At 42.2% G+C, this 27,363-nt stretch overlaps 1 protein-coding gene across 1 annotated transcript in view; it reads right to left on the reverse strand.

Moving 5' to 3' along the window:
• Nucleotides 1–215: 215 nt before the first annotated feature.
• camta2 (calmodulin binding transcription activator 2) overlaps nt 216–27,363 on the reverse strand; it is a 127,436-nt gene continuing 100,288 nt past the window's right edge. Inside the window, exons 18-24 of the mRNA XM_036956534.1 lie at nt 25,466–25,647; nt 23,929–24,133; nt 14,476–14,547; nt 14,192–14,212; nt 13,584–13,777; nt 846–920; nt 216–660 (exon numbers count right to left, since the gene is read on the reverse strand). Coding sequence (XP_036812429.1) covers nt 606–660; nt 846–920; nt 13,584–13,777; nt 14,192–14,212; nt 14,476–14,547; nt 23,929–24,133; nt 25,466–25,647 — 804 coding nt within the window. The 3' untranslated portion in view covers nt 216–605. The remainder of the gene's footprint in view (nt 661–845; nt 921–13,583; nt 13,778–14,191; nt 14,213–14,475; nt 14,548–23,928; nt 24,134–25,465; nt 25,648–27,363) is intronic.

The raw sequence follows: 27,363 nt of genomic DNA on the forward strand, positions 1-27,363 counted from the left end.
AGGATGAGAGGAGGAGTACAGGAGGAGAGGAGTACAGGAGAATGAGAGGAGGAGAGGAGTACAGGTGAATGAGAGGAGGAGAGGAGTACAGGAGGATGAGAGGAGGAGAGGAGAACAGGAGGAGGAGAGGAGAACAGGAGGAGGAGAGGAGTACAGGAGGATGAGAGGAGGAGAGGAGTACAGGAGGATGAGAGGAGGAGAGGAGAACAGGAGGATGAGAGGAGGAGAGGAGAACAGGGGGAGGAGAGGAGAACAGGAGGATGAGATGAGGAGAACAGGGGGAGGAGAGGAGAACAGGGGGAGGAGAGGAGGACAGGAGGATGAGAGGAGGAGTGACAGAGGCATACAGCTGGATGGGGTGATGAGCGACCCCAGTGGAGGGAGGGAGACAGAGAATAAAGGGAGGAGTACAGGAGGAGGCGAGGAGAACAGGAGGAGAGGAGGAGTGACAGAGGCATACAGCTGGATGGGGTGATGAGCGACCCCAGTGGAGGGAGGGAGACAGAGAATAAAGGGAGGAGGGCAGACAGGCTGCTCTCTCTTCTCCATCAGTCATCCCTCTCTCCCGTGGCGGATGGCAGGATGAAGGAGGGGTAAAAGAGGAGTTAGGTGGTAAGCCCTCTCCTCTCTAACTCCTTAGTCTGTTTCAACTCTTTAATCCTGTAAGGAGGGAAGTGGTGGAGAGAGAGAAAGGGGGAGAAAGAGGAAGTAGAGAGAGAGAGAGAGAGAGAGAGAGAGAGAGAGAGAAGAGAGAAAAAACATTCAGTAACATTAAAAAGTGACTAGATTCTGATTTCTCTCTGATATCACTCATATCACTGTGACATCGCTGTGAGGTCACTGACCGGTGTCGGCATCGTCGTAGGAATCTCATGATCTTCCTAGCGGCCTGGTCCTGCTTCTTAGTCAGGAAGGAACCCCTGAAGGTACAGAAAGAAAGACACGAGGAAAAATAAATACATTAAATATAAAACATTGTACACAATTTTACAAAATTTCTCTGTTAACCTGGACATCTTAAACTACAAACTATGAATATAGTCAGGGCCGGACATTTTAGACTATAAACACAGTGTTTTATAATCCCATGTGGGCTGAACATTTTAAACTATAAACACAGTGTTTTATAATCCCATGTGGGCTGGACATTTTAAACTATAAACACAGTGTATTATAATCCCATGTGGGCTGGACATTTTAAACTATAAACACAGTGTTTTATAATCCCATGTGGGCTGGACATTTTAAACTATAAACACAGTGTTTTATAATCCCATGTGGGCTGGACATTTTAAACTATAAACACAGTGTATTATAATCCCATGTGGGCTGGACATTTTAAACTATAAACACAGTGTTTTATAATCCCATGTGGGCTGGACATTTTAAACTATAAACACAGTGTTTTATAATCCCATGTGGGCTGGACATTTTAAACTATAAACTATAAACACAGTGTTTTATAATCCCATGTGGGCTGGACATTTTAAACTATAAACACAGTGGTTTATAATCCCATGTGGGCTGGACATTTTAAACTATAAACTATAAACACAGTGTTTTATAATCCCATGTGGGCTGGACATTTTAAACTATAAACACAGTGTTTTATAATCCCATGTGGGCTGGACATTTTAAACTATAAACACAGTGTTTTATAATCCCATGTGGGCTGGACATTTTAAACTATAAACTATAAACACAGTGTTTTATAATCCCATGTGGGCTGGACATTTTAAACTATAAACTATAAACACAGTGTTTTATAATCCCATGTGGGCTGGACATTTTAAACTATAAACACAGTGTTTTATAATCCCATGTGGGCTGGACATTTTAAACTATAAACACAGTGTTTTATAATCCCATGTGGGCTGGACATTTTAAACTATAAACACAGTGTTTTATAATCCTATGTGGGCTGGACATTTTAAACTATAAACACAGTGTTTTATAATCCCATGTGGGCTGGACATTTTAAACTATAAACACAGTGGTTTATAATCCTATGTGGGCTGGACATTTTAAACTATAAACACAGTGTTTTATAATCCCATGTGGGCTGGACATTATAAACTATAAACACAGTGTTTTATAATCCCATGTGGGCTGGACATTTTAAACTATAAACACAGTGGTTTATAATCCCATGAGGGCTGGACAGTTTAAACTATAAACTATAAACACAGTGTTTTATAATCCCATGTGGGCTGGACATTTTAAACTATAAACACAGTGTTTTATAATCCCATGTGGGCTGGACATTTTAAACTATAAACACAGTGTTTTATAATCCTATGTGGGCTGGATATTTTAAACTATAAACACAGTGTTTTATAATCCCATGTGGGCTGGACAGTTTAAACTATAAACACAGTGTTTTATAATCCCATGAGGGCTGGACATTTTAAACTATAAACACAGTGTTTTATAATCCCATGTGGGCTGAACATTTTAAACTATAAACACAGTGTTTTATAATCCCATGTGGGCTGGACATTTTAAACTATAAACACAGTGTTTTATAATCCCATGTGGGCTGGACATTTTAGACTATAAACACAGTGTTTTATAATCCCATGTGGGCTGGACATTTTAAACTATAAACTATAAACACAGTGTTTTATAATCCCATGTGGGCTGGACAGTTTAAACTATAAACACAGTGTTTTATAATCCCATGTGGGCTGGACATTTTAGACTATAAACACAGTGTTTTATAATCCCATGTGGGCTGGAAATTTTAAATATAAACTATAAACACAGTGTTTTATAATCCCATGTGGGCTGGACATTTTAGACTATAAACACAATGTATTATAATCCCATGTGGGCTGGACATTTTAGACTATAAACACAGTGTTTTATAATCCCATGAGGGCCGGACAGTTTAAACTATGAACAGTGTTTTATAATCCCATGTGGGCTGGACATTTTAAACTATGAACACAGTGTTTTATAATCCCATGTGGGCTGGACATTTTAAACTATAAACACAGTGTTTTATAATCCCATGTGGGCTGGACATTTTAAACTATAAACACAGTGTTTTATAATCCCAAGTGGGCTGGACATTTTAAACTATAAACACAGTGGTTTATAATCCCATGTGGGCTGGACATTTTAAACTATAAACACAGTGTTTTATAATCCCATGTGGGCTGGACATTTTAAACTATGAACACAGTGTTTTATAATCCCATGTGGGCTGGACATTTTAAACTATAAACACAGTGTTTTATAATCCCATGTGGGCTGGACATTTTAAACTATAAACACAGTGGTTTATAATCCTATGTGGGCTGGACATTTTAAACTATAAACACAGTGTTTTATAATCCCATGTGGGCTGGACATTATAAACTATAAACACAGTGTTTTATAATCCCATGTGGGCTGGACATTTTAAACTATAAACACAGTGGTTTATAATCCCATGAGGGCTGGACAGTTTAAACTATAAACTATAAACACAGTGTTTTATAATCCCATGTGGGCTGGACATTTTAAACTATAAACACAGTGTTTTATAATCCCATGTGGGCTGGACATTTTAAACTATAAACTATAAACACAGTGTTTTATAATCCCAAATGGGCTGGACATTTTAAACTATAAACACAGTGGTTTATAATCCCATGTGGGCTAGACATTTTAAACTATAAACACAGTGGTTTATAATCCCATGTGGGCTGGACATTTTAAACTATAAACACAGTGTTTTATAATCCCATGTGGGCTGGACATTTTAAACTATAAACACAGTGTTTTATAATCCCATGTGGGCTGGACATTTTAAACTATAAACACAGTGTTTTATAATCCCATGTGGGCTGGACATTTTAAACTATAAACTATAAACACAGTGTTTTATAATCCCATGTGGGCTGGACATTTTAAATATAAACTATAAACACAGTGTTTTATAATCCCATGTGGGCTGGACATTTTAGACTATAAACACAATGTATTATAATCCCATGTGGGCTGGACATTTTAGACTATAAACACAGTGTTTTATAATCCCATGAGGGCCGGACAGTTTAAACTATGAACAGTGTTTTATAATCCCATGTGGGCTGGACATTTTAAACTATAAACTATAAACACAGTGTTTTATAATCCCATGTGGGCTGGACATTTTAAACTATAAACTATAAACACAGTGTTTTATAATCCCATGTGGGCTGGACATTTTAAATATAAACTATAAACACAGTGTTTTATAATCCCATGTGGGCTGGACATTTTAGACTATAAACACAATGTATTATAATCCCATGTGGGCTGGACATTTTAGACTATAAACACAGTGTTTTATAATCCCATGAGGGCCGGACAGTTTAAACTATGAACAGTGTTTTATAATCCCATGTGGGCTGGACATTTTAAACTATAAACTATAAACACAGTGTTTTATAATCCCATGTGGGCTGGACATTTTAAACTATAAACACAGTGTTTTATAATGCCATGTGGGCTGGACATTTTAGACTATAAACACAGTGTTTTATAATCCTATGTGGGCTGGACATTTTAAACTATAAACTATAAACACAGTGTTTTATAATCCCAAATGGGCTGGACATTTTAAACTATAAACACAGTGTTTTATAATCCCATGTGGGCTGGACATTTTAAACTATAAACACAGTGTTTTATAATCCTATGTGGGCTGGACATTTTAAATATAAACACAGTGTTTTATAATCCCATGAGGGCCGGACATTTTAAACTATAAACACAGTGTTTTATAATCCCAAATGGGCTGGACATTTTAAACTATAAACACAGTGTTTTATAATCCCATGTGGGCTGGACATTTTAAACTATAAACACAGTGTTTTATAATCCCAAATGGGCTGGACATTTTAAACTATAAACACAGTGTTTTATAATCCCATGAGGGCCGGACATTTTAAACTATAAACACAGTGTTTTATAATCCTATGTGGGCTGGACATTTTAAATATAAACTATAAACACAGTATTTTATAATCCCATGTGGGCTGGACATTTTAAACTATAAACACAGTGGTTTATAATCCCATGTGGGCTGGACATTTTAAACTATAAACACAGTGGTTTATAATCCCATGTGGGCTGGACATTTTAAACTATAAACACAGTGTTTTATAATCCTATGTGGGCTGGACATTTTAAACTATAAACACAGTGTTTTATAATCCCATGTGGGCTGGAAATTTTAAATATAAACACAGTGTTTTATAATCCTATGTGGGCTGGACATTTTAAATATAAACTATAAACACAGTATTTTATAATCCCATGTGGGCTGGACATTTTAAACTATAAACACAGTGTTTTATAATCCCAAGTGGGCTGGACATTTTAAACTATAAACACAGTGGTTTATAATCCCATGTGGGCTGGACATTTTAAACTATAAACTATAAACACAGTGTTTTATAATCCCATGTGGGCTGGACATTTTAAACTATAAACACAGTGTTTTATAATGCCATGTGGGCTGGACATTTTAGACTATAAACACAGTGTTTTATAATCCTATGTGGGCTGGACATTTTAAACTATAAACTATAAACACAGTGTTTTATAATCCCAAATGGGCTGGACATTTTAAACTATAAACACAGTGTTTTATAATCCCATGTGGGCTGGACATTTTAAACTATAAACACAGTGTTTTATAATCCTATGTGGGCTGGACATTTTAAATATAAACACAGTGTTTTATAATCCCATGAGGGCCGGACATTTTAAACTATAAACACAGTGTTTTATAATCCCAAATGGGCTGGACATTTTAAACTATAAACACAGTGTTTTATAATCCCATGTGGGCTGGACATTTTAAACTATAAACACAGTGTTTTATAATCCCAAATGGGCTGGACATTTTAAACTATAAACACAGTGTTTTATAATCCCATGAGGGCCGGACATTTTAAACTATAAACACAGTGTTTTATAATCCTATGTGGGCTGGACATTTTAAATATAAACTATAAACACAGTATTTTATAATCCCATGTGGGCTGGACATTTTAAACTATAAACACAGTGGTTTATAATCCCATGTGGGCTGGACATTTTAAACTATAAACACAGTGGTTTATAATCCCATGTGGGCTGGACATTTTAAACTATAAACACAGTGTTTTATAATCCTATGTGGGCTGGACATTTTAAACTATAAACACAGTGTTTTATAATCCCATGTGGGCTGGACATTTTAAACTATAAACACAGTGTTTTATAATCCCAAGTGGGCTGGACATTTTAAACTATAAACACAGTGGTTTATAATCCCATGTGGGCTGGACATTTTAAACTATAAACACAGTGTTTTATAATCCCATGTGGGCTGGACATTTTAAACTATAAACACAGTGTTTTATAATCCCATGTGGGCTGGACATTTTAAACTATAAACACAGTGTTTTATTATCCCATGTGGGCTGGACATTTTAAACTATAAACACAGTGTTTTATAATCCCATGTGGGCTGGACATTTTAGACTATAAACACAGTGTTTTATAATCCCATGTGGGCTGGACATTTTAGACTATAAACACAATGTATTATAATCCCATGTGGGCTGGACATTTTAGACTATAAACACAGTGTTTTATAATCCCATGAGGGCCGGACAGTTTAAACTATGAACAGTGTTTTATAATCCCATGTGGGCTGGACATTTTAAACTATAAACTATAAACACAGTGTTTTATAATCCCATGTGGGCTGGACATTTTAAACTATAAACACAGTGTTTTATAATCCCATGTGGGCTGGACATTTTAGACTATAAACACAGTGTTTTATAATCCTATGTGGGCTGGACATTTTAAACTATAAACTATAAACACAGTGTTTTATAATCCCAAATGGGCTGGACATTTTAAACTATAAACACAGTGTTTTATAATCCCATGAGGGCCGGACATTTTAAACTATAAACACAGTGTTTTATAATCCTATGTGGGCTGGACATTTTAAATATAAACTATAAACACAGTATTTTATAATCCCATGTGGGCTGGACATTTTAAACTATAAACACAGTGGTTTATAATCCCATGTGGGCTGGACATTTTAAACTATAAACACAGTGGTTTATAATCCCATGTGGGCTGGACATTTTAAACTATAAACACAGTGTTTTATAATCCCATGAGGGCTGGACATTTTAAACTATAAACACAGTGGTTTATAATCCCATGTGGGCTGGACATTTTAAACTATAAACACAGTGGTTTATAATCCCATGTGGGCTGGACATTTTAAACTATAAACACAGTGTTTTATAATCCCATGTGGGCTGGACATTTTAAACTATAAACACAGTGTTTTATAATCCCAAGTGGGCTGGACATTTTAAACTATAAACACAGTGGTTTATAATCCCATGTGGGCTGGACATTTTAAACTATAAACTATAAATACAGTGTATTATAATCCCATGTGGGCTGGACATTTTAAACTATAAACACAGTGGTTTATAATCCCATGTGGGCTGGACATTTTAAACTATAAACTATAAATACAGTGGTTTATAATCCCATGTGGGCTGGACATTTTAAACTATAAACACAGTGTTTTATAATCCCATGTGGGCTGGACATTTTAAACTATAGACACAGTGTTTTATAATCCCATGTGGGCTGGACATTTTAGACTATAAACACAGTGTTTTATAATCCTATGTGGGCTGGACATTTTAAACTATAAACTATAAACACAGTGTTTTATAATCCCATGTGGGCTGGACATTTTAAACTATAAACACAGTGTTTTATAATCCCATGTGGGCTGGACATTTTAAACTATAAACACAGTGTTTTATAATCCCATGTGGGCTGGACATTTTAAATATAAACTATGAACACAGTGTTTTATAATCCCATGTGGGCTGGACATTTTAAACTATAAACACAGTGTTTTATAATCCCATGTGGGCTGGACATTTTAGACTATAAACACAGTATTTTATATACCATGTGGGCTGGACATTTTAAACTATAAACTATAAACACAGTGTTTTATAATCCCATGAGGGCTGGACATTTTAAACTATAAACACAGTGGTTTATAATCCCATGTGGGCTGGACATTTTAAACTATAAACACAGTGTTTTATAATCCCATGTGGGCTGGACATTTTAAACTATAAACACAGTGTTTTATAATCCCATGTGGGCTGGACATTTTAAACTATAAACACAGTGTTTTATAATCCCAAGTGGGCTGGACATTTTAAACTATAAACACAGTGGTTTATAATCCCATGTGGGCTGGACATTTTAGACTATAAACACAGTGTTTTATAATCCCATGTGGGCTGGACATTTTAAACTATAAACACAGTGTTTTATTATCCCATGTGGGCTGGACATTTTAAACTATAAACACAGTGTTTTATAATCCCATGTGGGCTGGACATTTTAGACTATAAACACAGTGTTTTATAATCCCATGTGGGCTGGACATTTTAGACTATAAACACAATGTATTATAATCCCATGTGGGCTGGACATTTTAGACTATAAACACAGTGTTTTATAATCCCATGAGGGCCGGACAGTTTAAACTATGAACAGTGTTTTATAATCCCATGTGGGCTGGACATTTTAAACTATAAACTATAAACACAGTGTTTTATAATCCCATGTGGGCTGGACATTTTAAACTATAAACACAGTGTTTTATAATCCCATGTGGGCTGGACATTTTAGACTATAAACACAGTGTTTTATAATCCTATGTGGGCTGGACATTTTAAACTATAAACTATAAACACAGTGTTTTATAATCCCAAATGGGCTGGACATTTTAAACTATAAACACAGTGTTTTATAATCCCATGAGGGCCGGACATTTTAAACTATAAACACAGTGTTTTATAATCCTATGTGGGCTGGACATTTTAAATATAAACTATAAACACAGTATTTTATAATCCCATGTGGGCTGGACATTTTAAACTATAAACACAGTGGTTTATAATCCCATGTGGGCTGGACATTTTAAACTATAAACACAGTGGTTTATAATCCCATGTGGGCTGGACATTTTAAACTATAAACACAGTGTTTTATAATCCCATGAGGGCTGGACATTTTAAACTATAAACACAGTGGTTTATAATCCCATGTGGGCTGGACATTTTAAACTATAAACACAGTGGTTTATAATCCCATGTGGGCTGGACATTTTAAACTATAAACACAGTGTTTTATAATCCCATGTGGGCTGGACATTTTAAACTATAAACACAGTGTTTTATAATCCCAAGTGGGCTGGACATTTTAAACTATAAACACAGTGGTTTATAATCCCATGTGGGCTGGACATTTTAAACTATAAACTATAAATACAGTGTATTATAATCCCATGTGGGCTGGACATTTTAAACTATAAACACAGTGGTTTATAATCCCATGTGGGCTGGACATTTTAAACTATAAACTATAAATACAGTGGTTTATAATCCCATGTGGGCTGGACATTTTAAACTATAAACACAGTGTTTTATAATCCCATGTGGGCTGGACATTTTAAACTATAGACACAGTGTTTTATAATCCCATGTGGGCTGGACATTTTAGACTATAAACACAGTGTTTTATAATCCTATGTGGGCTGGACATTTTAAACTATAAACTATAAACACAGTGTTTTATAATCCCATGTGGGCTGGACATTTTAAACTATAAACACAGTGTTTTATAATCCCATGTGGGCTGGACATTTTAAACTATAAACACAGTGTTTTATAATCCCATGTGGGCTGGACATTTTAAATATAAACTATGAACACAGTGTTTTATAATCCCATGTGGGCTGGACATTTTAAACTATAAACACAGTGTTTTATAATCCCATGTGGGCTGGACATTTTAGACTATAAACACAGTATTTTATATACCATGTGGGCTGGACATTTTAAACTATAAACTATAAACACAGTGTTTTATAATCCCATGAGGGCTGGACATTTTAAACTATAAACACAGTGGTTTATAATCCCATGTGGGCTGGACATTTTAAACTATAAACTATAAATACAGTGGTTTATAATCCCATGTGGGCTGGACATTTTAAACTATAAACACAGTGGTTTATAATCCCATGTGGGCTGGACATTTTAAACTATAAACTATAAACACAGTGTTTTATAATCCCATGTGGGCTGGACAGTTTAAACTATGAACAGTGTTTTATAATCCCATGTGGGCTGGACATTTTAAACTATAAACACAGTGGTTTATAATCCCATGTGGGCTGGACATTTTAAACTATAAACTATAAACACAGTGTTTTATAATCCCATGTGGGCTGGACAATTTAAACTATGAACAGTGTTTTATAATCCCATGTGGGCTGGACAGTTTAAACTATGAACACAGTGTTTTATAATCCCATGTGGGCTGGACATTTTAAACTATAAACACAGTGTTTTATAATCCCATGTGGGCTGGACATTTTAAACTATAAACACAGTGTTTTATAATCCCATGTGGGCTGGACATTTTAAACTATAAACACAGTGTTTTATAATCCCATGTGGGCTGGACATTTTAAACTATAAACACAGTGTTTTATAATCCCATGAGGGCTGGACAGTTTAAACTATAAACTATAAACACAGTGTTTTATAATCCCATGTGGGCTGGACATTTTAAATATAAACTATGAACACAGTGTTTTATAATCCCATGTGGGCTGGACATTTTAGACTATAAACACAGTATTTTATAATCCCATGTGGGCTGGACATTTTAAACTATAAACACAGTGTTTTATAATCCCATGAGGGCTGGACATTTTAAACTATAAACACAGTGGTTTATAATCCCATGTGGGCTGGACATTTTAAATATAAACTATGAACACAGTGTTTTATAATCCCATGTGGGCTGGACATTTTAGACTATAAACACAGTATTTTATAATCCCATGTGGGCTGGACATTTTAAACTATAAACACAGTGTTTTATAATCCCATGAGGGCTGGACATTTTAAACTATAAACACAGTGGTTTATAATCCCATGTGGGCTGGACATTTTAAACTATAAACTATAAACACAGTGTTTTATAATCCCATGTGGGCTGGACAGTTTAAACTATGAACAGTGTTTTATAATCCCATGTGGGCTGGACATTTTAAACTATAAACACAGTGGTTTATAATCCCATGTGGGCTGGACATTTTAAACTATAAACACAGTGTTTTATAATCCCATGTGGGCTGGACAATTTAAACTATGAACAGTGTTTTATAATCCCATGTGGGCTGGACAGTTTAAACTATGAACACAGTGTTTTATAATCCCATGTGGGCTGAACATTTTAAACTATAAACACAGTGTTTTATAATCCCATGTGGGCTGGACATTTTAAACTATAAACACAGTGTTTTATAATCCCATGTGGGCTGGACATTTTAAACTATAAACACAGTGTTTTATAATCCCATGAGGGCTGGACAGTTTAAACTATAAACTATAAACACAGTGTTTTATAATCCCATGAGGGCTGGACATTTTAAACTATAAACACAGTGTTTTATAATCCCATGTGGGCTGGACATTTTAAACTATAAACACAGTGTTTTATAATCCCATGTGGGCTGGACATTTTAAACTATAAACACAGTGTTTTATAATCCCATGTGGGCTGGACATTTTAAACTATAAACACAGTGTTTTATAATCCCATGAGGGCTGGACATTTTAAACTATAAACTATAAATACCGTGTTTTATAATCCCATGTGGGCTGGACATTTTAAACTATAAACACAGTGTTTTATAATCCCATGTGGGCTGGACATTTTAAACTATAAACACAGTGTTTTATAATCCCATGTGGGCTGGACATTTTAAACTATAAACACAGTGTTTTATAATCCCATGTGGGCTGGACATTTTAAACTATAAACACAGTGTTTTATAATCAAATGTTGGCTGGACATTTTAAACTATAAACACAGTGTTTTATAATCCCATGTGGGCTGGACATTTTAAACTATAAACACAGTGTTTTATAATCCCATGAGGGCTGGACAGTTTAAACTATAAACACAGTGTTTTATAATCCCATGTGGGCTGGACATTTTAAACTATAAACTATAAACACAGTGTTTTATAATCCCAAATGGGCTGGACATTTTAAACTATAAACACAGTGTTTTATAATCCCATGTGGGCTGGACATTTTAAACTATAAACACAGTGTTTTATAATCCCATGAGGGCTGGACAGTTTAAACTATAAACTATAAACACAGTGTTTTATAATCCCATGTGGGCTGGACATTTTAAATATAAACTATGAACACAGTGTTTTATAATCCCATGTGGGCTGGACATTTTAGACTATAAACACAGTATTTTATAATCCCATGTGGGCTGGACATTTTAAACTATAAACACAGTGTTTTATAATCCCATGAGGGCTGGACATTTTAAACTATAAACACAGTGGTTTATAATCCCATGTGGGCTGGACATTTTAAACTATAAACTATAAATACAGTGGTTTATAATCCCATGTGGGCTGGACATTTTAAACTATAAACACAGTGGTTTATAATCCCATGTGGGCTGGACATTTTAAACTATAAACTATAAACACAGTGTTTTATAATCCCATGTGGGCTGGACAGTTTAAACTATAAACACAGTGTTTTATAATCCCATGTGGGCTGGACATTTTAAACTATAAACACAGTGGTTTATAATCCCATGTGGGCTGGACATTTTAAACTATAAACACAGTGTTTTATAATCCCATGTGGGCTGGACAATTTAAACTATGAACAGTGTTTTATAATCCCATGTGGGCTGGACAGTTTAAACTATGAACACAGTGTTTTATAATCCCATGTGGGCTGAACATTTTAAACTATAAACACAGTGTTTTATAATCCCATGTGGGCTGGACATTTTAAACTATAAACACAGTGTTTTATAATCCCATGTGGGCTGGACATTTTAAACTATAAACACAGTGTTTTATAATCAAATGTTGGCTGGACATTTTAAACTATAAACACAGTGTTTTATAATCCCATGTGGGCTGGACATTTTAAACTATAAACACAGTGTTTTATAATCCCATGAGGGCTGGACAGTTTAAACTATAAACACAGTGTTTTATAATCCCATGTGGGCTGGACATTATAAACTATAAACTATAAACACAGTGTTTTATAATCCCAAATGGGCTGGACATTTTAAACTATAAACACAGTGTTTTATAATCCCATGTGGGCTGGACAGTTTAAACTATAAACTATAAACACAGTGTTTTATAATCCCATGTGGGCTGGACATTTTAAACTATAAACTATAAACACAGTGTTTTATAATCCCATGTGGGCTGGACAGTTTAAACTATAAACTATAAACACAGTGTTTTATAATCCCATGTGGGCTGGACATTTTAAACTATAAACTATAAATACAGTGTTTTATAATCCCAAGTGGGCTGGACAGTTTAAATGATGAACTAAACCCTTCGTACCAATAGGGAACCACCTTTTTGCCTTGTTAATGGTTAAGATGCTGGTTTCCGAGCCGGTACCACCTACTTCAGTTTTGGATTGTGTGATCCGGACCCTCTGGGTCCCTGTTTGAGGCGTTCATACTCCTTATAGCTGCGGTAGTACTGTTGGATCAGAACCGCAGCCCGTCTAGACTGCTGGAATTTCTTCTGCTCATAGTAACTACGGAACTTAGACTGGATCAGTATCGCTGCCTGAGTCATCCTTTTATACAGAGCATACTGACAGAGGAGAGGAGAGGAGAGGAGAGGAGAGGAGAGGGAGCGAGCGAGAGAGAGAGAGAGAGGAAGGGAGGGAGGGAGGGAGGGAGGGAGGGAGGGAGGGAGGGAGGGAGAGAGAAAGAGAGAAAGAGGGAGATAGAGGGACAGGGGGTAGAGAGGAGAGGGAGAGAGGAGAGGAGAGGGAAGGAGGGAGGAGAGGGGGAGGGGAGGAGAGGGTTGAAGAAAAGGGGAGGGAGAGTTACACATCTTCTTGAACACATATAAACATACATTTAAGGACACAGCACACACTCCTCTTTCACTCCAGCCTAAAGCACATACCCACACAGGTTCCACACGCCAAATGCAGAGACACAATCTACACAAAGCCTTTAGTGAATGACAGTAGAGACAATCAGAGGTTAGACACGTTACCTTCAGAGCTATCCATGTTAGCTAGCATGATAATATCAGAGAGAGAGAGAGAGATGGAGGGATGGAGAGAGGGAAGGAGGCGTGGAGAAAGAGAGATACGGTAGATGAGAGGACAAAGAGAGTGGACTATTAGTGTTGTTGACACACACAGCATGTCACAAGCAGCAGGACAGCGACAGCGACTCTGCCTCCTCTCCAGTCAGAGGACAGGGGTTAGAGATCAGGGAAACCTCTGGGGTTTGGAGGTAAAGAAGTGTGTGCTGGGTAAAGGGGCGTGTCTCTACCTGCTTGTACTTCCTGTAGCATCGTTGGATGACGGCTGCTGCCATGTCCTGCTGTTCCTTCAACCTCCGACCCTGGACAGAGAGAATAAGATCAGCATTTAGGAGGGAGGGAGAGAGAATATGATCAGCTTCAGGTTAGGTCACCAGGGAACACTGTTAGGTCCCCAGGGAACACTGTTAGCTCCCCACTGTTAGGTCCCCCAGGGAACACTGTTAGGTCCCCACCGTTAGGTCCCCCAGGGAACAGTGTTAGGCCCCCCAGGGAACACTGTTAGGTCCCCACTGTTAGGTCCCCCAGGGAACAGTGTTAGGTCCCCCACTGTTAGGTCCCCCAGGGAACACTGTTAGGTCCCCACTGTTAGGTCCCCCAGGGAACACTGTTAGGTCCCCAGGGAACACTGTTAGCTCCCCACTGTTAGGTCCCCCACTGTTAGGTCCCCCAGGAAACACTGTTAGCTCCCCAGGGAACATTGTTAGGTCCCCAGGGAACACTGTTAGGTCCCCAGGAAACACTGTTAGGTCCCCAGGAAACACTGTTAGCTCCCCAGGGAACATTGTTAGGTCCCCCAGGAAACACTGTTTGGTCCCCAGAGAACACTGTTAGCTCCCCACTGTTAGGACCCCCAGGGAACACTGTTAGGTCCCCACTGTTAGGTCCCCCAGGGAACACTGTTAGGTCCCCAGGGAACACTGTTAGCTCCCCACTGTAAGGTCCCCCAGGGAACACTGTTAGCTCCCCACTGTTAGGTCCCCCAGGGAACACTGTTAGGTCCCCAGGGACATTATTAGGTCCCCCACTTTAGGTCCCCCAGGAAACACTGTTAGCTCCCCAGGGACATTATTAGGTCCCCCATGGAACACTGTTAGGTCCCCAGGGAACACTGTTAGCTCCCCACTGTTAGGTCCCCACTGTTAGGACCTCCAGGGAACACTGTTAGGTCCCCACTGTTAGGTCCCCCAGGGAACACTGTTAGGTCCCCCAGGGAACACTGTTAGGTCCCCCACTTTAGGTCCCCCAGGAAACACTGTTAGCTCCCCAGGGACATTATTAGGTCCCCCATGGAACACTGTTAGGTCCCCAGGGAACACTGTTAGCTCCCCACTGTTAGGTCCCCACTGTTAGGACCTCCAGGGAACACTGTTAGGTCCCCACTGTTAGGTCCCCCAGGGAACACTGTCAGCTCCCCACTGTTAGGTCCCCCACTGTTAGGTCCCCACTGTTAGGTCCCCACTGTTAGGTCCCCACTGTTAGGTCCCCCAGTGAACACTGTTAGCTCCCCAGCGAACACTGTTAGCTCCCCACTGTTAGGTCCCCACTGTTAGGTCCCCAGGAAACACTGTTAGCTCCCCAGGGAACATTTTTAGGTCCCCATGGAACACTGTTAGGTCCCCCACTGTTAGGTCACCAGGGAACACTGTTAGCTCCGCACTGTTAGGTCCCCACTGTTAGGACCCCCAGGGAACACTGTTAGGTCCCCACTGTTAGGTCCCCCAGGGAACATTGTTAGGTCCCCCAGGGAAAAATGTTAGATCCCCAATGTTAGGTCCCCCAGGGAACACTGTTAGCTTCCCACTGTTAGGTCCCCCAGGGAACACTGTTAGGTCCCCCACTGTTAGGTCCCCCGGGAAACACTTAGCTCCCCAGGGAACATTGTTAGGTCCCCAGGGAACACTGTTAGGCCCCCAGGAAACACTGTTAGCTACCCAGGGAACATTATTAGGTCCCCCAGGGAACACTGTTAGGTCCCCACTATTAGGTCCCCCAGGGAACACTGTTAGGTCCCCCACTGTTAGGTCCCCCAGGGAACACTGTTAGCTCCCCCACTGTTAGGTCCCCACTGTTAGGACACCCACTGTTAGGTCCCCACTTTTAGGTCCCCCACTGTTAGGTCCCCACTGTTAGGTCCCCACTGTTAGGTCCCCACTGTTAGGTCCCCACTGTTAGGTCCCCACTGTTAGGTCCCCACTGTTAGGTCCCCACTGTTAGGTCCCCCAGGGAACACTGTTAGCTCCCCCACTGTTAGGTCCCCACTGTTAGGACCCCCACTGTTAGGTCCCCCACTGTTAGGTCCCCACTGTTAGGTCCCCACTGTTAGGTCCCCACTGTTAGGTCCCCCAGGGAACACTGTTAGCTCCCCCACTGTTAGGTCCCCACTGTTAGGACCCCCACTGTTAGGTCCCCACTGTTAGGTCCCCCACTGTTAGGTCCCCACTGTTAGGTCCCCACTGTTAGGTCCCCACTGTTAGGTCCCCCACTGTTAGGTCCCCACTGTTAGGACCCCCACTGTTAGGGCCCCACTGTTAGGTCCCCCAGGGAACACTGTTAGGTCCCCCACTGTTAGGTCCCCACTGTTAGGTCCCCACTGTTAGGTCCCCACTGTTAGCTCCCCCACTGTTAGGTCCCCACTGTTAGGACCCCCACTGTTAGGTCCCCACTGTTAGGTCCCCCACTGTTAGGTCCCCACTGTTAGGTCCCCACTGTTAGGTCCCCACTGTTAGGTCCCCCACTGTTAGGTCCCCCACTGTTAGGTCCCCACTGTTAGGACCCCCACTGTTAGGGCCCCACTGTTAGGTCCCCCACTGTTAGGTCCCCAGGGAACACTGTTAGCTCCCCACTGTTAGGTCCCCACTGTTAGGACCCCCAAGGAACACTGTTAGGTCCCCTACTGTTAGGTCCCCCAGGGAACACTGTTAGGTCCCCACTGTTAGGTCCCCCACTGTTAGGTCCCCCAGGGAACACTGTTAGCTCCCCCACTGTTAGGTCCCCAGGGAACACTGTTAGGTCCCCCACTGTTAGCTCCCCAGGGAACACTGTTAGCTCCCCACTGTTAGGTCCCCCACTGTTAGGTCCCCCACTGTTAGCTCCCCAGGGAACACTGTTAGCTCCCCCACTGTTAGGTCCCCAGGGAACACTGTTAGCTCCCCACTGTTAGGTCCCCACTGTTAGGACCCCCAAGGAACACTGTTAGGTCCCCACTGTTAGGTCCCCCAGGGAACACTGTTAGCTCCCCCACTGTTAGGTCCCCAGGGAACACTGTTAGCTCCCCACTGTTAGGTCCCCCACTGTTAGGACCCCCAAGGAACACTGTTAGGTCACCACTGTTAGGACCCCCAAGGAACACTGTTAGGTCCCCACTGTTAGGTCCCCAGGGAACACTGTTAGGTCCCCACTGTTAGGTCCCCCAGGGAACACTGTAAGGTCCCCAGGAAACACTGTTAGCTGCCCAGGGAACACTGTTAGCTCCCCAGGGAACACTGTTAGGTCCCCAGGGAACACTGTTATGTCCCCAGGGAACACTGTTAGGTCCCCACTGTTAGGTCGCCCAGGGAACACTGTTAGGTCCCCACTGTTAGGTCGCCCAGGGAACACTGTTAGCTCCCCAGGGAACACTGTTAGGTCCCCAGGGAACACTGTTAGGTCCCCACTGTTAGGTCCCCCAGGGAACACTGTAAGGTCCCCAGGAAACACTGTTAGCTGCCCAGGGAACACTGTTAGCTCCCCAGGGAACACTGTTAGGTCCCCAGGGAACACTGTTATGTCCCCAGGGAACACTGTTAGGTCCCCACTGTTAGGTCGCCCAGGGAACACTGTTAGGTCCCCACTGTTAGGTCGCCCAGGGAACACTGTTAGGTCCCCAGGGAACACTGTTAGGTCCCCCACTGTTAGGTCCCCCACTGTTAGGACCCCAGGGAACACTGTTAGGTCCCCCACTGTTAGCTCCCCAGGGAACACTGTTAGCTCCCCACTGTTAGGTCCCCGACTGTTAGGTCCCCCACTGTTAGCTCCCCAGGGAACACTGTTAGGTCCCCACTGTTAGGTCGCCCAGGGACCACTGTTAGGTCGCCCAGGGAACACTGTTAGGTCGCCCAGGGAACACTGTTAGGTCGCCCAGGGAACACTGTTAGGTCCCCAGGGAACACTGTTAGCTCCCCCACTGTTAGGTCCCCAGGGAACACTGTTAGCTCCCCACTGTTAGGTCCCCACTGTTAGGACCCCCACTGTTAGGTCCCCACTGTTAGGTCCCCAGAGAACACTGTTAGGTCCCCACTGTTAGGTCCCCACTGTTAGGTCGCCCAGGGAACACTGTTAGGTCCCCAGGAAACACTGTTAGCTCCCCAGGGAACACTGTTAGGTCGCCCAGGGAACACTGTTAGCTCCCCACTGTTAGGACCCCCAGGGAACACTGTTAGGTCGCCCAGGGAACACTGTTAGGTCGCCCAGGGAACACTGTTAGGTCGCTCAGGGAACACTGTTAGGTCGCCCAGGGAACACTGTTAGGTCCCCAGGAAACACTGTTAGCTCCCCAGGGAACACTGTTAGGTCGCCCAGGGAACACTGTTAGGTCGCCCAGGGAACACTTTTAGGTCGCCCAGGGAACACTGTTAGGTCGCCCAGGGAACACTGTTAGGTCCACAAATGGTATTTTAGTTGTTACAGTTGCTTGTGGGCTAGAGACATTATCAACCGTACCGGTATGGAGTACATTTACATTATCTACTGTACAGGCATGGAGTACATTTAAATCATCAACATATTTCTCCGGCAGCGCTGTCAATAACTGGAAGTAAGAGCATTATGCCTTCTCTAGAGAACAGAGAGAGAGAGAACAGAGAGAGAACAGAGAGAGAACAAAGAGAGAGAATTGAGACAAAAAACAGAGAGAGAGAACAGAGACAGAGAACAGAGAGAGAGAACAGAGAGAGAACAGAGAGAGAGAGAACAGAAAGAGAATAGAGCGAGAGAACAGAGAGAGAGAACAGAGAGAGAGAACAGAGAGAGAACAGAGAGAGAACAGAGAGAGAACAGAGAGAGAGAACAGAGACAGAAAACAGAGAGAGAGATAGAACAGAGAGAACAGAGAGAGAGCAGAGAGAGAGAGAACAGAGAGAGAACAGAGAGAGAGAACAGAGACAGAAAACAGAGAGAGAACAGAGAGAGAGAACAGAGAGACAGAACAGAGAGAGAGAACCGAGACAGAGAACAGAGACAGAGAACAGAGACAGAGAACAGAGAGAGAGAGAACAGAGAGAGAGAACAGACAGAGAACAGACTGAGAGAACAGAGAGAGAGAACCGAGAGAGAACAGAGAGAGAGAACCGAGAGAGAGAACCGAGAGAGAACAGAGAGAGAGAACAGAGAGAGAACAGAGACAGAAAACAGAGAGAGAGAACAGAGAGAGAGAGAACAGAGACAGAGAATGGAGAGAGAGAACAGAGAGAACAGATAGAGAACAGGGACAGAAAACAGAGAGAGAGAACAGAGAGAGAGAACAGAGAGAGATCAGAGAGAGAAAACAGAGAGAGAACAGAGAGAGAGCAGAGAGAGAACAGAGACAGAAAACAGAGACAGAGAACAGAGAGAGAGAACAGAGAGAGAGAACAGAGAGAGAGAACCGAGAGAGAGAACCGAGAAAGAGAACCGAGAGACAGAACAGAGAGATAGAACAGAGACAGAAAACAGAGAGAGAGAGAACAGAGAGAGAACAGAGAGAGAGAACAGAGACAGAAAACAGAGAGAGAGTACAGAGAGAGAACCGAGAGAGAACAAAGAGAGAACAGAGAGAGAGAACAGAGAGAGAACAGAGACAGAAAACAGAGAGAGAGAACATAGACAGAAAACAGAGAGAGAGAACAGAGAGAACAGAGAGAGAGAGAACAGAGAGAACAGAGAGAGAGAACAGAGACAGAGAATGGAGAGAGAGAACAGAGAGAACAGAGAGACAGAACAGAGAGACAGAACAGAGAGATAGAACAGAGACAGAAAACAGAGAGAGAGAGAACAGAGAGAGAACAGAGAGAGAGAGAACAGAGAGAGAACAGAGAGAGAGAACAGAGACAGAAAACAGAGAGAGAGTACAGAGAGAGAACCGAGAGAGAACAGAGAGAGAACAGAGAGAGAGAACAGAAACAGAAAACAGAGAGAGAGAACAGAGAGAGAGAACAGAGCGAGAACAGAGCGAGAGAACAGAGAGAGAACAGAGAGAGAGAGAACAGATACAGAGAACAGAGAGAGAACAGAGAGAAAAAAGAGAGAGAACAGAGACAGAGAACAGAGAGGGAACAGAGAGAGAGAACAGAGAGAGAACAGACTGAGAGAACAGAGAGAGAACCGAGAGAGAACAGAGAGAGAGAACCGAGAGAGAACAGAGAGAGAACAGAGACAGAAAACAGAGAGAGAGAACAGAGAGAGAGAGAACAGAGACAGAGAATGGAGAGAGAGAACAGAGAGAACAGATAGAGAACAGAGACAGAAAACAGAGAGAGAGAACAGAGAGAGAGAACAGAGAGAGATCAGAGAGAGAAAACAGAGAGAGAACAGAGAGAGAGCAGAGAGAGAACAGAGACAGAAAACAGAGACAGAGAACAGAGAGAGAGAACAGAGAGAGAGAACAGAGAGAGAGAACCGAGAGAGAGAACCGAGAAAGAGAACCGAGAGACAGAACAGAGAGATAGAACAGAGACAGAAAACAGAGAGAGAGAGAACAGAGAGAGAACAGAGAGAGAGAACAGAGACAGAAAACAGAGAGAGAGTACAGAGAGAGAACCGAGAGAGAACAAAGAGAGAACAGAGAGAGAGAACAGAGAGAGAACAGAGACAGAAAACAGAGAGAGAGAACATAGACAGAAAACAGAGAGAGAGAACAGAGAGAACAGAGAGAGAGAGAACAGAGAGAACAGAGAGAGAGAACAGAGACAGAGAATGGAGAGAGAGAACAGAGAGAACAGAGAGACAGAACAGAGAGACAGAACAGAGAGATAGAACAGAGACAGAAAACAGAGAGAGAGAGAACAGAGAGAGAACAGAGAGAGAGAACAGAGAGAGAACAGACACAGAAAACAGAGACAGAGAACAGAGAGAGAGAACCGAGACAGAAAACAGAGAGAGAGAGAACAGAGAGAGAACAGAGAGAGAGAACAGAGACAGAAAACAGAGAGAGAGTACAGAGAGAGAACCGAGAGAGAACAGAGAGAGAACAGAGAGAGAGAACAGAAACAGAAAACAGAGAGAGAGAACAGAGAGAGAGAACAGAGCGAGAACAGAGCGAGAGAACAGAGAGAGAACAGAGAGAGAGAGAACAGATACAGAGAACAGAGAGAGAACAGAGAGAAAAAAGAGAGAGAACAGAGACAGAGAACAGAGAGGGAACAGAGAGAGAGAACAGAGAGAGAGAACAGACTGAGAGAACAGAGAGAGAGAACAGAGAGAGAGAACCGAGAGAGAACAGAGAGAGAGAACAGAGAGAGAACAGAGACAGAAAACAGAGAGAGAGAACAGAGAGAGAGAGAACAGAGACAGAGAATGGAGAGAGAGAACAGAGAGAACAGATAGAGAACAGAGACAGAAAACAGAGAGAGAGAACAGAGAGAGAGAACAGAGAGAGAGAACAGAGAGAGATCAGAGAGAGAAAACAGAGAGAGAACAGAGAGAGAGCAGAGAGAGAACAGAGACAGAAAACAGAGACAGAGAACAGAGAGAGAGAACAGAGAGAGAGAACAGAGAGAGAGAACCGAGAGAGAGAACCGAGAAAGAGAACCGAGAGACAGAACAGAGAGATAGAACAGAGACAGAAAACAGAGAGAGAGAGAACAGAGAGAGAGAACAGAGACAGAAAACAGAGAGAGAGTACAGAGAGAGAACCGAGAGAGAACAAAGAGAGAACAGAGAGAGAGAACAGAGAGAGAACAGAGACAGAAAACAGAGAGAGAGAACATAGACAGAAAACAGAGAGAGAGAACAGAGAGAACAGAGAGAGAGAGAACAGAGAGAACAGAGAGAGAGAACAGAGACAGAGAATGGAGAGAGAGAACAGAGAGAGAACAGAGAGACAGAACAGAGAGACAGAACAGAGAGATAGAACAGAGACAGAAAACAGAGAGAGAGAGAACAGAGAGAGAACAGAGAGAGAGAACAGAGAGAGAACAGACACAGAAAACAGAGACAGAGAACAGAGAGAGAGAACAGAGAGAGAGAACCGAGACTGAAAACAGAGAGAGAGAGAACAGAGAGAGAACAAAGAGAGTGAACAGAGACAGAAAACAGAGAGAGAGTACAGAGAGAGAACCGAGAGAGAACAGAGAGAGAGAACAGAGAGAGAACAGAGAGAGAGAACAGAAACAGAAAACAGAGAGAGAGAACAGAGAGAGAGAACAGAGCGAGAACAGAGCGAGAGAACAGAGAGAGAACAGAGAGAGAGAGAACAGATACAGAGAACAGAGAGAGAACAGAGAGAAAAAAGAGAGAGAACAGAGAGAGAACAGAGAGGGAACAGAGAGAGAGAACAGAGAGACAGAACAGAGAGAGAACAGAGAGAGAACAGAGACAGAAAACAGAGAGAACAGAGAGAGAACAGAGGGAGAGAACAGAGAGAGAACAGAGACAGAAAACAGAGAGAGAGAACAGAGAGAGAGAACAGAGCGAGAGAACAGAGAGAGAACAGAGAGAGAGAACAGAGCGAGAGAACAGAGAGAGAACAGAGAGAGAGAACAGATACAGAAAACAGAGAGAGAGAACAGAGAGAGAGAACAGAGAGAGAGAACAGAGAGAGAGAACAGAGAGAGAGAACAGAGAGAGAACCGAGAGAGAGAACAAAGACAGAAAACAGAGAGAGAGAACAGAGAGAGAGAACAGAGAGAGGGAACAGAGAGAGATAACAGAGAGAGAGAACAGAGAGAGAGAACCGAAAGAGAGATCAGAGAGAGAGAACAGAGAGACAGAACAGAGAGAGAAAACAGAGACAGAAAACAGAGAGAGAGAACAGAGAGAACAGAGACAGAGAACAGAGAGAGAGAACAGAGAGAGAACAGAAAGAGAGAACAAAGAGAGAGAACAGAGAGAGAGAACAGAGACAGAAAACAGAGAGAGAACAGAGAGAGAGAACAGATAGAGAGAACAGAGAGAGAAAACAGAGAGAAAACAGAGAGAGAACATAGAGACAGAACAGAGAGAGAGAACAGAGAGAGCAGAGAGAGAACAGAGAGAGAACAGAGAGAGAGAACAGAGAGAGAGAGCAGAGAGAGAACAGAGAGAGAGAACAGAGAGAACAGAGAGAGAGAACAGAGAGAGAACAGAGAGAGAACAGAGACAGAAAACAGAGAGAGAGAACAGAGAGAGAGAGCAGAGAGAGAACAGAGAGAGAGAACAGAGAGAGAGAACAGAGAGAGAACAGAGAGAGAACAGAGAGAGAACAGAGACAGAAAACAGAGAGAGAACAGAGAGAGAGAACAGAGAGAGAACAGATAGAGAGAACAGAGAGAGAGAACAGAGAGAGAGAACAGAGAGAGAGAACAGAGAGAGAGAACAGAGAGACAGATTAAGTAGTTAAATCGTCTTGACGTCAGCAATACAGTGGCTGGAGAACATGAATGAATGAAGCCTGCAGAGAACATGAACCAATGTAACACAGGATGTGTCTGCATAGCTCCTGCCTCCAGGGTTCAGGGTTTATATTGTACCTTGTATCGTCTGAAGGCGTTCTGAATGATGCGCGCAGCCTCGTACAGTTCTCTCTGCTCAGAGTCAGTCAGAGTCAGCAGAGCAAAGTCTCTCTCCATCCTCCCATTGGCCGAGGCGTTCAGGAACTCCGCCCACGCCACACTACTGGGGGGCCGCAGCCTCTGGAGGGCCAGGGTACTGAGGTGGGAGGGGGGGTACACACATCTAGTAGAGACACACACACACACATGCACACACACACACACACACACACACACACACACACACACACACACATCGCTGGTTAGATGCTGTGGAACATCTGGAGGGCCAGGGTACTGAGGTGGGGGGTACACACATCTAGTAGAGACACTCATTCAGGTATGGGGGGGGGGGGGGGGGGGGGGGGTACACAATCTAGCAGAGACACTCATTCAGGTATGGGAGGGGGGGGTACACAATCTAGCAGAGACACTCATTCAGGTATAGTGGGGGGGGGGGGTACACACATCTAGCAGAGACACTCATTCAGGTATGGGGGGGGTACACAATCTAGTAGAGACACTCATTCAGGTATAGTGGGGGGGGGGGGGGTACACACATCTAGCAGAGACACTCATTCAGGTATGGGGGGGGGTTCACACATCTAGTAGAGACACTCATTCAGGTATGGGGGGGGTACACACATCTAGTAGAGACACTCATTCAGGTATAGTGGGGGGGGGGGGGGGTACACACATCTAGTAGAGACACTCATTCAGGTATGGGGGGGGGGTACACACATCTAGTAGAGACACTCATTCAGGTATAGGGGGGGGGGGGGGTACACACATCTAGCAGAGACACTCATTCAGGTATAGGGGAGGGGGGGGTACACACATCTAGCAGAGACACTCATTCTGGTATAGGGGAGGGGGGGGTACACACATCTAGTAGAGACACTCATTCAGGTATAGTGGGGGGGGGGGGGGGTACACACATCTAGCAGAGATACTCATTCAGGTATACGGGGGGGGGGGGGTACACACATCTAGCAGAGACACTCATTCAGGTATAGTGGGGGGGGGGGGGGGGGGGGTACACAATCTAGCAGAGACACTCATTCAGGTATAGTGGGGGGGGGGGGTTCACACATCTAGCAGATACACTCATTCAGGTATAGTGGGGGGGTACACAGCGAGAAGTTGCTATGGTTTCTAAAACAGATTGGTTGGTAGATGGTATTTATGTTCTGTGGTTACTATAACAGCTGGTTGGTAGATGGTATTTATGTTCTGTGGTTACTATAACAGCTGATTGGTAGATGGTATTTATGTTCTGTGGTTACTATAACAGCTGATTGGTAGATGGTATTTATGTTCTGTGGTTACTATAACAGCTGATTGGTAGATGGTATTTATGTTCTGTGGTTACTAAAAGACAGAGAGGAGTGTGTGTGTACCTGGACAGAGAGGTGTGTGTGTGTGTACCTGGACAGAGAGGTGTGTGTGTGTGTGTGTACCTGGACAGAAAGGTGTGTGTGTACCTAGACAGAGAGGTGTGTGTGTGTGTGTGTACCTGGACAGAGAGGAGTGTGTGTGAGTGTCCAGGTAAGTGGCCAACCAGGGCATGGTATCGGATATCACCGTGTTGTCCCGCCTCTCTCTGAGCGGTGACTCCGCCCCCCTGGACAATTCCTCTTGTTTGATTCGCTCAGGAGTCGCCTCGATGATCTGCTCTGCTAACGTTGCCATGTCAACCTGGGGGCAAAACGAGAAAGCTATCAGGTGTGTGTGTGTTCCACATTCCAAAATATTACATTAGCCACTGATTGTTTTGAAACATAATTTTGTCTTGCATTTTTTTGGGGGGGGGGGTCAGCTTTAATATTGCAGATAGATTGGAGCTTCCATCAATGTCTGCATCATTTCCGATCCCCCATATCTATACATTTTTTTAAAATATATATTTTCCCCTAACCATCACTCCCCTAATTGGAGTAATATAATGGACAACAACAACTTATATATACTACAGTGCCTTCGTATTCACACATTCTGTTACGTTACAGCCTTATTCTAAAATGGATAAAAAATATATATATATAATCAATCTACACACAATACCCCATAATGACTCGATACCCCATAATGACACAATACCCCATAATGACTCCCATGATGACTCGATACCCCATAATGACTCAATACCGCATAATGACTCAATACCCCATAATGATACAATACCCCATAATGACTCCCATAATGACTCGATACCCATAATGACACAATACCCCATAATGACTCAATACCCCATAATGACTCAATACCCCATAATGACACAATACCCCAAAATGACTCCCATAATGACTCAATACCCCATAATGACTCGATACCCCATAATGACTCGATACCCCATAATGACTCGATACCCCATAATGACTCAATACCCCATAATGACTCAATACCCCATAATGACTCAATACCCCATAATGACTCAATACCCCATAATGACTCAATACCCCATAATGACACAATACCCCATAATGACTCGATACCCCATAATGACTCAATACCCCATAATGACTCAATACCCCATAATGACTCAATACCCCATAATGACTCAATACCCCATAATGACTCAATACCCCATAATGACACACTACCCCATAATGACACACTACCCCATAATGACTCAATACCCCATAATGACACAACACCCCATAATGACTCAATACCCCATAATGACAAAGGGAAAACAGTTTTTAAAAAACATTTTTGCAAATGTATTAACAATAAAAAAACAGAAATAACTTATTTACATAAGTATTCAGACCCTTTGCTATGAGAGTCAAAATTGAGCTCAGGTACATTCTGTTTCCATTGATGATCCCTGAAATGTTTCTACAATTTGATTGGAGGCTGTGACGTAACAAAATGTGGAAAAAGACAAGGGGTCTGAATACTTTCCGAAGGCACTGTACATGTTATGGACACAAAGTATTTTACAATAGTTATCGTTTGTTTGTTTAACATCCCACTCTTTAGCTCTACTGAACCCCTCCCATCTATCTCTGAACACGAATCATTTCATTTAGATTTTTCAAAAATTCAGAACCTTTCTATTCTCATAATTTCTACAGATTGTAAATTAAAGATAAACATTCTTGCTAAAAGTATTATTATATTATTGATCGATTGACTACTTTTCCAATCACCCAGTAGTGCTATCTGCAGGGTTAGCTCCAGGTTAATGTCACCCAGGTGTGTTATCTGCAGGGTTAGCTCCAGGTTAATGTCACCCAGGTGTGTTATCTGCAGGGTTAGCTCCAGGTTAATGTCACCCAGTAGTGCTATCTGCAGGGTTAGCTCCAGGTTAATGTCACCCAGTAGTGCTATCTGCAGGGTTAGCTCCAGGTTAATGTCACCCAGTAGTGCTATCTGCAGGGTTAGCTCCAGGTTAATGTCACCCTGTAG

Source organism: Oncorhynchus mykiss, chromosome 21 (genome assembly GCF_013265735.2).
Source record: "Oncorhynchus mykiss isolate Arlee chromosome 21, USDA_OmykA_1.1, whole genome shotgun sequence".
NCBI classification, from domain to species: Eukaryota; Metazoa; Chordata; class Actinopteri; order Salmoniformes; family Salmonidae; genus Oncorhynchus; species Oncorhynchus mykiss.